Here is a 10,657-nt window from a genome sequence, read left to right as displayed (position 1 = left end):
AACCTTCACAATTCCGGTCTCTAAAGAGTAAGAAGGGTATCATTAAAAAGCTGAGCGATAGAAAGGTTTCACTCAAAAAGAAGAAACAGATCATACTTCAGTCGGGCGGCTTTATAGGTCCCTTGCTAGGGGCTGCTATTCCTCTGTTGACTAGCCTGTTAGCAGGGTAAACCATGGACCATGCAGAGAAAATGTATCTGGTGTCGCGTCATCAGATGGAGCAGCTACAGGGAAGGACACCTACTATGGGTACTACAGCCACTAACCGTTTGGATGATGAGATGCGCAACATACTTCAGAGGCATGATTTGAGTGAGGATGACAAGATTAAGCTCTACAATTCTGTACTGCAGAGGTATCTAAGACTGACCAGGCAAAATGAGTCTGAAAAGGACAAACTGAATCTCATTTATCCACCGGGGGAGCCTCAACCACCTCCAACATTACCAGAGCAGCCACCACAAACAACTCCACAGACCACCGGTATGGATGATATCCTAAGCGGTGTGAGCACTCGTTATAGGAAAAATGCAGAACTTTTGCTGAACAAAATGAAACAGCACCAGGACGTCTCAACCTGGGATGAACGGGGTACCTTTTTATACAAAGGTGTACCTATTCCCGGTACTAATATTTTAGACTTGGTGAAAGGCGCCTCGCAACACCGAGCCCCTACGGAGAAGCGGAAACCTAAAGGATGGGATGATTTTATGAATGCTATGGCCGAAGTGAATGTTCCAACTTCTGTGTTGGGTTCTACTGCCGTTAAAGAGCAAATAGAAAAGTTGAAAGATACTCTGGCTGTTAAGGATGAAACTGCTGCTAGTCCCAACTCTGTTATGACAGCCCCTTTTGGGGCTCAGAAGACTATGTTTACAGGAACACCCTCTAGCCCTTGGACAATAAAACCTAGAAGCCAGCTCAGGTTTGGTGACTGGCTCAATTTTTAAAATGAATAAAAACACAGTGATCATTAAACATTTAAGTCTTTTTCTTTATTTTACAGTAAGGCATGCATGCCTGTATGCACTGGTGACGGTTACAGGGTCCAAGCCCCCTCCCCACCTTTATAGTTTTTACAAACAGCTTTACCATTTGATCATTTTTAGTATCTACATTGGAGTACATCTTTAAAATATTTTCATAGGTTACTCCTTTAGTACGGTTCAGCAGAAAAAATGCACAGTGTTGTCCGCAGGTCACAGCACTGGGGTGTTGCAATTGGCGTTGGTGAAATGTGTACTTCTCAGCTTGCTGCTCCAAAAACATCACTATGGTGTCAGGAAAGTCATGGCTATCCGGAGGTCTTCCATAAGAATCAAAAAATTCACCATATCCTGGAGATGGAAAGTAGAGGGCCAGCCAGTGCTCCCCAGGAAGAGTGTGAGGATGGGTATTTATGATTAATCCAAAAGGTCTTTTGGTGATCTGTCTCTGTGGTAACAGGTCACAAGGGTAGACCCCTAGAAAGGCCTTATTTCCGGAGAGCAAGTGGAGGAGCTGCTGTGTGTCCATACTCACATATAATCAAAAAGTACATTCCGTGTGTGACTTATTTCAATAAGGTTTTCAAAGATTGCATAGAGTATCATATTAACGGTGTTGGGGAGGGGCTGTGCAAATCTAATTTCGGCTCTGAGGTTGCCATTCCTGATCAATGAATAGTGCTCAGAGCAGCCCTGATCAGGACTCAAGTCAAAACAATACAAAGTATACCCTCGGTTAAACTCTTCCCGGCTGATTAACAACGGTCTGTCTTTCATGCCTTTGCCTGTTGCTTGCACCATCTGCATGTACTCTCTCACAAAAAGACCATGCTCATAATCGGGCTGAAGAGGCTTTGCGGGGATCTGTTCACCATCACAATGCAGGGCGCAGAAATTGACATTGCAGTGTTGAAAATTGAATGGATTTCTTTCATAATCCCCACTAAAAGCGGCATTGTCCACAAACCCAATCACTAATTGTTTAGGCAGTTGACCCAGAAATAGATTTTCCTGATTACACACAAGACTACCTGCGGGAATGCTGTAAACCTTCATCCCCACTCGATCAATGGGGTATTTGGCATTGGCGGTTAGCAAAGCTTCTGCATGGCCAAGGCGCACTCCCGGGGATATTTTCACACGTTTTACAAAGAGAGAAGCTGCCAGGAGTTGCACTTTGTAATTCTCATTGCCATCCTTCATCACACAAAATTCATTTCTGCTTCTTGTGAGTTTGACTTTCACATCTATGCCATTAATTAGCAGTCTGTCTTGAAAAAACAGATCGCTATGCAGAGGCCCAAGCAGGTCCCATTTTCGACTACCGCTCGTGTGTCTCGCTCTCGCTTTGAAACCGGAGTTCCCAGCCGCTGTCAGTAGAGTACTCTCCATGAGATCTGAGTCATCTTTGTAAAATCCACCAGAAGTAAATTGGGTGCCCAATGCATCACCACCAAAGTTGAGAATCAGTTCAATTATGGCCCTATACGAATAGCAATGATGGCTCTGGGTAATGAGTCGATCTCCCAAGGTAACATCCAGCTGGTTAAACAGAGATGCTATGGGGTAGTTGACCAGGGCCACCCTTGCCCCGTCATCAATATCCGACCCGTCCGCTTTTACAATCTTGCAACTCACATACAGGAGGGTATTGTTTAAATCCGTGTAATGCTCACCATGCCCCGTGATGAAAAATTCCAGGGGTCCGTTGGGCGTTAGCGCTGATAAAGGGGGGATCTCGATATAGGTACTGTTTTCAATACTGGTCTGTGTAGGCGCCAGTTGAAAAAGATCCAGTTCGGATTTGACACATTCCTCTGAAGCAGAATGAATAAATGACATAATGTATTAGAATATGTCTTCCTTGTCACAGGGTTTCCTCTTCTGCACACGTCTCCTCTTGGTATGACGGGGCTTTTTCACAAGCCTTCTCTTTTTAAACGGAATAGGCGGGCCCCAACGCGTAATTCTTCCTGGCTATGGCCAGACCTGATCCATCCTGCCCGTTCTCAACAACACGCGATACAAGATGTCCCGCAACATCTCTGGCGATGTTTTTGGCAGCAGATTTCACATGTGGTTTTATGATTTCTAATCCTCGCCTCAAAAAAGGCATTGCTTTTCGAAAAAGTCCACGGAACAACCCTCCTAAACCGGTCCCGTACATAATGGGGGCTCCTCGGAAGCCCGGAAGGCCGCCCCCAGCTTGTGCCCTGTAGTAAGCCACATAGTCTTGAGGTCTCCCGTGCTCCTTGTTTACAACCATCCTTCACTTTTCCGAGGCCTAAAATGAAGCTTGACAATCACCTTCCCGTGATAAAAAGGCACGTTTTTGTCCTGGTCGGTTTTGATTTCTATAGTAACGGTATCGATGTGATGTTTGCTGACCGGCACATAATGTGGACGGTCATAGGTCACAGTTATGAAATCATTGTCTTGCCCCTGCACAGGTACACAGCGTAGTAACGGCACATAGAAGTCACCTACTATCATAATGTCTGTGTAAACATATAAGGTATTGAATCCAGGGAACATACCTAACAGATGTCCAAGTTCACCACTAACTAGAATGGTATGAGGTTCATCTCCTTTAAGATTAATTTTCCGACCCACTGAATCATAATGTAGGGTTGTCTTAGGTCCATCCTTGGCATTTGATATAAGTTTATTCATATTTTCTAACAGATGTCGGATGCTATTATAGTACCCGCTTCTCAAAGAAAAATGCCATTTCTTTCTCTCATTAGTAATTTCAAAATATCCAGGAGATGTTAATGTATGCCAGCTATGTGGATATTGTATCTCTGCTAGACCTACTTCCCATGGCCCTGAAAGATCCAAAGATCTCGCTAATTGAATAGTAAAATTAGAATTTTTGTTTTGGGGAAAAATTGCTGCTGATGCATTGCTGGGGAGGGTGATGTAAAAATCTGACATTTCAAAGACGTTGTACTTCAGTAGCCTTAACCCAACTGTTGAACTTCTCTGGCCATCCATTCCATTTGACTAGAAACTCTCTGTGTCTCCCCCGCCCTCTTTTTTGGATAATTTTCTCTATTCTGTATATACGCTGTTGGTCAGCTGGAACTTTTTGGAGCTCCTCAAAGTAAAAAGCCCCCTCTACCGGGTCCCCCGCGTAATCATTTAATCTATACACCACTCTTTCCCCGCTTGTCCCCAGTTCTTTGACAATGAATATCTCATCCGTATAGGTTTGCTGATACCCCTTTTCAAATTTACCCTTCAGTCTAGATACCCTGACATGATCCCCCACCTTAAGACATTTTTCCTTTCTTTTACTTTTTAAAGTTACCCCATAAAGTCTCAGCCACACATCCCTTTCGTTAGACAAATTTACGGTTTTAGGAGCAGTCCCAATGCTACGATGGTAAGTGCTATTGTACCCCTGAAGAATGTCTGCCAAAATGTCCACATACCGATGGGTGTTTCTAGCTGTGAAATATCTCCAGAGTTTGTTTTTTAGGGTTCTATTAAACCTCTCTATAACTGCTGCTTTAGTTTCACTATGTGTAACAAAATGATGAATGCCATAACGTGCTAAAAGTTTCTTCAGCGCCGTATTCAAGAACTCTTTACCTGCATCTGTCTGTATTTTTCGGGGTGCACGTCCTGTTTTAAAGATATTCTGGAAGGCGGATGTAACTTCCCTCCCTGTTTTATCAGATAAAGGGGAGGCCCAGGCATATTTAGATAACACATCAATAACTGCTAAGATGTATTTTTTTCCATGGTTTTCTTTAGAAATTTTGGAGACATCTACGAGGTCGGCCTGCCATTGATGATCTAAGCCGGACACCACTGTTTTATTTCTAGGAAAATTAATTCTTGCAGGCTTATGGAGCGTGTAAGCATCTTGCCCTGACAGCCACGTCTTGACTTGCTTCATGGTCAGGTTTTTATCATGTTTTCTAGCTTCCTGGAAAAGGGTATTTACTCCTCCATAACTCCCTACACATCCTGGAGTATAATAAATATGGCTTAGAACTTTTTCATGCTTCATTATATTGAAAGAACACTGACAAATGGGGCAAGCATTGACATTAACACAATCTTTTATTGGCTATACAGAGTTCAGAGGATTATGCCCCCTCTATCAGAAAAATATCCCTCATCATCACTATCAGAAGCAGAATATAGAGGTGCATAACATGCTATTTTACAATTCGTTGAGTCTGTATTCCACAATTCATGTCCGCAGCCACAAGCAAAACAGTCTTTACACAGATTGCAACTTTTTAACTCACTGTTTAGATAGCATGGTCTCTGGGATAGCTCAGAACCCCAGTTATAGTCTATATCATAAAAATCTGCAGAAGCTTTATGACCGCTGCAAATAGTACTGGAATATAAAATCGGTGTGTCTTGAAGAGTTTGCTGTCTAGGAGTTATTATTTTGGAGTCTGCAAAATATAAATCGCATCTTGTTAGTGAGTTATCCACTCCAGTGTCATTTACAACGTTATAAATAAAAAAACATTTACTTACCATTGCAGGGCGATAATGAAGCATCATTCGCTGTTTCACATACTGTCCGGTAAGTACTCTGCACATCATCGTTAAAATTACAACACTCCATGCTGCAGCCGTGCAAAACAGGTCTGAATAAAAAACTTTCTTTATCATTCCCCTTGCAACAGGGTTTGTTGCATTCTGGTGGCAGGGGTCTTGTGTCAGAGCATTCAATGCTGGCTTTTGCTGTTGTTTTAAAAACATCTTTGGAATCAGAGGTTGCCATCTTCAAGAGACTGCTGAAATTAAGGCAAACTAACCAGCTCTTCTAATGACAAGTGCGCCACGCGCATGCGCGGAATAACAGGGGAGGGGTGGGGTGGGGCAGGTAAGACGTGTCTGGGCCTGCCCCACACATGTCTCTTACGCATGCCTGGAATCACAGAGGAGTGGGGTGGGTGGGCGAGTAAGGCCTGTCAGGGCTTATCCCTGGCATGAATGAACAGGCTTATCCACTGCATGCAACCTGGCGGGGTTGCCTATTGTGAACATTTTAATTCCTGTTAATATTCCTTGTCTTTTCCTGTTGGCGGGCTTCAACCTACCTAGAAGTAAATACCTTTTAGAGAAAAAATGGTTAAATGCAGACCCATGTCTCAACAAAAATTAAAACCAACATTGCTTAGAAATAAATTCCTTCTAGGGAAAAAAAGTGGGTTTAAATGCAGCCCTTAGGAGATTTATTACAAATAAAAAACATTTTTTTATTTCACAACCCCACTCCCCCCACCCTTGAATGTCCATAGAATTAATCTAGGGTTAAACTAATCATGTACACAGAGTCTTGGCATCTTTCTTGATGGGGGTAAGTTTCAAATGTCCATAGAATTAATTTAGGGTTAAACTAATCATGTACACAGAGAGAATGAATCTAGGGTTAAACTAATCATATACACAGCGTCTTGGCATCTTTCTTGATGGAATAAGTTTCAACCCTATCTGATGGGGTTAGGGCATTACACATATCCAGCTAGGGCTGCTTAGGCCATTACAAATATTCAGCTAGGGTTATGATCTTATGAAATCTTGCACCACGTGGGTCAATTATGCACACCCCAGCCGGGGAGGGGGGGTATACACGTCACATCCGGAGGGTGGGGGCTGTGCACGTCACTTCCGCTTAGGGGGCATGATCTGGTGACGTAATCAGCACATGGGTTTGTTTACTTTGATGACGTCACTGATCAAAAGTACTGATAATTTTCATTAAAAAAAGGTATGAACTATATCTACTACTAAGGTGGAATGGTCTTCGAAGAAATCATACACAAATAAACACATTCTCTACCATGCAAATCTGGCTTGTAATGATGACAGAGTTAATCAACTTTGGTTTTATCCATTTGAATATGCATCAGAACTGTGATTTGTTCATTTCTTTTCAGGGATGTACAATATTTTAAAAATTATAATTATAAAGAGGTAAAATAGAACAGGTCATGGGCAATGGCTTTTTTATGGAATATTTGGAGATGAAAAAAAAACAAAACGGAATTGTACTTACTTGTGAAAGCCCGGATTATCCTATAACTATGCTCAGCTGGGGAAGAATTTGTCAACCAATTTCACTCTTTAATTTCTCTCCTCATTAAGTCTTCACTTCGAAGATGTGGAAGTGGAAATGACTTCAGGGAGGAAATAAACCGCTAAGAAAGTCATGTTATAAGGGAAATACTTTCTGCAGAAGAGATACTATAGCACAAAACAGAATTACTTGAAGATTAGTTCCATTGTTGCCTGATGATTTTTCAAGTGTTTCAGTTATTATAAGCTTTTTTAAAAAAAAAAAAAGATCTAGTGACTGTTAGCTATAGGACGTATACAAGACTCAGACCTCACTTGTAATCATGATAACTCTTATTCATAACTACATATGATCTTATCATTGGTATAAAGTAAAAGCCAGTGAACTTCAGAAGACTGAAATAACAGAATCGTAAGTAGTTTAGAGCAGAAAAAAAACATTTTAAGTCAAAAAATAGAGGACCAATGAACCCAAGAATTGTATGCACATATCCTTTTAAGGACATACAGTAGTTGTATCATGGAAAGAAATTGTACAGTCTAGAACTGTTATTTATTATTGTATCCATAATTTTGCTACACTTTCCTCTGTTCTGTGGGTTATGTATTTGCTTGTTCAAAGTACCCATGTTCATTTGTGAGTATATGTCTTCTTTATCAGCTTAACTCCAGACATCATTGGAAGAGTTTTATTTTTCTATGGAAGATTGCTTCAGAAAATGAATGAATGTAGACACATATACAGGCACACAACAGATAATGTTAGTAATATTGATAATATTGATCAGCATGTTTTATTAAAATAATTTGAAATAGAATCAGAACAATTATTAAAATAAATCAATCATTTGCTTTCCAGCGGAGAAAATAAATTATAATTATTATAATATATTATAATAATTTCAACTATTTATCTTTATTTCAGTCTTAAAATATGACACAAAGATTATGAATTCATAATAAAGAGTTTCCTCATTACGTTTATAAAAATATAGCTAATTCCCACCCATTTAACAGTGAAAAACAAAAGTACACAATATTTTGTAGCAAGGAAATGGATATAAAGTTTGCTTTAGTTGAACATTCAGAAACTGATTAGGTATATTATTGAATTCGTCCAAATAGGAAAACATTAATAATACTCTTGTCTGAATACTGAAGTGTTTATATAATTCTGTGCACTTAGTTGGCAATGATATGAGTGTTACTTTTGCTGAAAAGGTCAGCTAGAATCTGGATGTTTATATAGATGTCCGTAACAGTCCCGATTGCAATAAAATGGTACAAAGTGACAATAATCTTAAATTCAATCTCCTTAAATATTCATGGGCATAATTAAATGTAAATTTTAGATGGAGCTATTATAGTTTTCATGATTTTCAGATAATGTTAATGTTCAGTCACCTTATACAACTCTTCCCAGGGGTGGCACTGTGGTTTGTAAAAAGGAGAGTATTGATTTTATGCATCTGTTCAATTACATAAAACAATGTGCCACATTCGTATAAAGAAGTTGGTGTCTTTATGTTAGGGATTAAATTTATGCATTTGGCAAGATGAAAATTAATTCATTTTGAGATGCACAGAGCAATTAGCTTTCAGTTCCTAAGGTTTTTATTTTTGTTAATCAAATTGACTGAGATTTTAGAACTTTAATTGCCTGAAACTTGTTTGATATAATGCAATAATTGGTTTGTATCTATAGGTATAATTCTGCAAGGCAGGTGTGTCTGGCTTGGAGAACTGCAAGTCAACCTTTGTATGTTGATTGATTTTAGCCACAAACTTCATTAGTTCAGAACTACAATAGAAATTAAAGGTCATTATTCCAAATATAAGTGTCATTATTCCTAATAGATAGCTATGCATATATTTTCTTTTCACAGGAAATTCCCTCTTATTCTTTTCCCTAACTCTTTTCTTAGTTTAACATATTCTTCTCCAATTTGATGTTCTCCAAATGAATTTCAGGAAAAATGCAGTTGGTGTAATCACTCCTCAGAATTGACACATGTAGATGTTTAAAGACCACTTCATTCTGTTATTTGAATTTGGTATTTTCCTATTTTTTAATCGAAATAAATATCCAAATCTCTCAAGGGTGGGCATGTATTGTGCTTATTACTATTTTTTAAATGTCTGAACAAGACAGTTTTATTCAACATTTATAAATCCCAGCTAAAATGTGTATAGCTATAATGGGACTTCTGCTATCAGGTCTTCCCTTTCTAATGTCTCTGAGAGCTGAAAGCAATACAATGCTTTGTAATAGCATTCAGCAATTAGTACTGTTTAAATAAAAGCAGGAAACAAGAATATTGAGGACTAGGGAAGTGGCTCATTGGTTAAAATGCTGGGCTTGTCAGCAGGAAAGCCAACAGCTCAGGTTTGAGACCCGAGTTTGATGGAGAGAGCTCCTGTTCTTGTCCCAGCTTCTGCAACCTAGCAGTTCAAGAATATGTATATGTGAGTAGATAAATAGGTATTACTTCCGTGGAAAGGTAATAGCACTCTGATATCATGCTGGCCGCATGACCATGGAAATTTCTTTGGACAGCACTAGCTCAATGGCTTTGAAACAGAGATGAACAACTCCCCTATAGTTGGCAATGACTAGCAAAGTAAAATCCACAGGACATCACTCCTTTACCTTTACAAAAACATTAGAGCTAGACTATATGGAATATAAAGAAGGCAACTAACAGTTGGAAACTCTTACTTAGAGGTTTGGGAGCTGCAAACCTTGAGTATGAATTCTAGAAACATCCAAAAGTGGTTACAAATCATTATTTTTAATGTGATAGAAAGGGGGATTTTAAAGATATAAAATATTTAAAAATTACACCTAATTTTCTTTTTGTCCTGACTTTGGCCTAAAATACACTATTGAAAGATGAGGTTTAAGTCTCAGTTCCTAAGACTTGTGTATTGTTGCCTTAGAGGAAATGATTCCCAATTTTATGATTGGAGACTGGCAAGAGGTCATGATTGGCTTTTCCCTTGTATATCTAATTGCTTCCTTTCCTTAAATCACCACAATGATTTTCTGTTCTTGAAGACCTCCTCTGCCCCACAGTTTCTCTATTAGCAAATATGTACTCTATTTCTCGTAGATTTAAAAAATATGTTCATGGAAGTTTGTTCTGTTTGAGAGACACACTGGGTTTGTCTGGCATGGACAGCCTCACTCCAGAATATTTCAGATAACTTTAAGTAATACAATGAATGCCTGAAACTTTGTGCAAGATATCTATTTTGTTAGTTGAAATTTCCTACTGCCCCACACCCACGCCTGCAAAAAAGCTGCCCACTTATTAATAGGCAGAGTATGTTATACTTTTTGCACCGCTTCCTTAAAAGAAAATGTTCATTATCATCAGCAGAGCTTTCTTTGGAAGTAGGAGCCAAATTGTTATTTTTGATCTAGATAAAAAGCTGAGGCAAAATGGTATGAACCTGCACATTTCAACTTCAAATGTTCAAAACAATATCCCCATGACCTTGCCTATAATTTCTAATCCTGCTGTTATGATAATTAAGGCTCTTATATATGCATTTTTAAACATATATGTGCAATGGAAGAATTGGGGTGGGGGTGGGACAAAGGCTGCCTGATT

At 39.3% G+C, this 10,657-nt stretch overlaps 1 protein-coding gene across 1 annotated transcript; it reads right to left on the bottom strand.

The window, feature by feature from the left end:
* Positions 1 to 1,517: 1,517 nt before the first annotated feature.
* LOC116509422 (uncharacterized protein F54H12.2-like) lies at positions 1,518 to 2,828 on the bottom strand. The gene has a single exon (XM_032218580.1). The coding sequence runs from the start codon at positions 2,826 to 2,828 to the stop codon at positions 1,518 to 1,520; it is 1,311 nt and encodes a 436-aa protein (XP_032074471.1).
* Positions 2,829 to 10,657: the final 7,829 nt, after the last annotated feature.

This window comes from Thamnophis elegans, chromosome 5 (genome assembly GCF_009769535.1).
Source record: "Thamnophis elegans isolate rThaEle1 chromosome 5, rThaEle1.pri, whole genome shotgun sequence".
Classification (NCBI taxonomy): Eukaryota; Metazoa; Chordata; class Lepidosauria; order Squamata; family Colubridae; genus Thamnophis; species Thamnophis elegans.
Note: the sequence above shows the minus strand (reverse complement) of the source record. Positions and strands in the feature narration are given on the sequence as shown.

Excerpts from the sequence above, each read along its gene's own strand:
- LOC116509422 (XM_032218580.1), bottom strand. The coding sequence starts at position 2,828 with ATGTCATTTATTCATTCTGCTTCAGAGGAATGTGTCAAATCCGAACTG.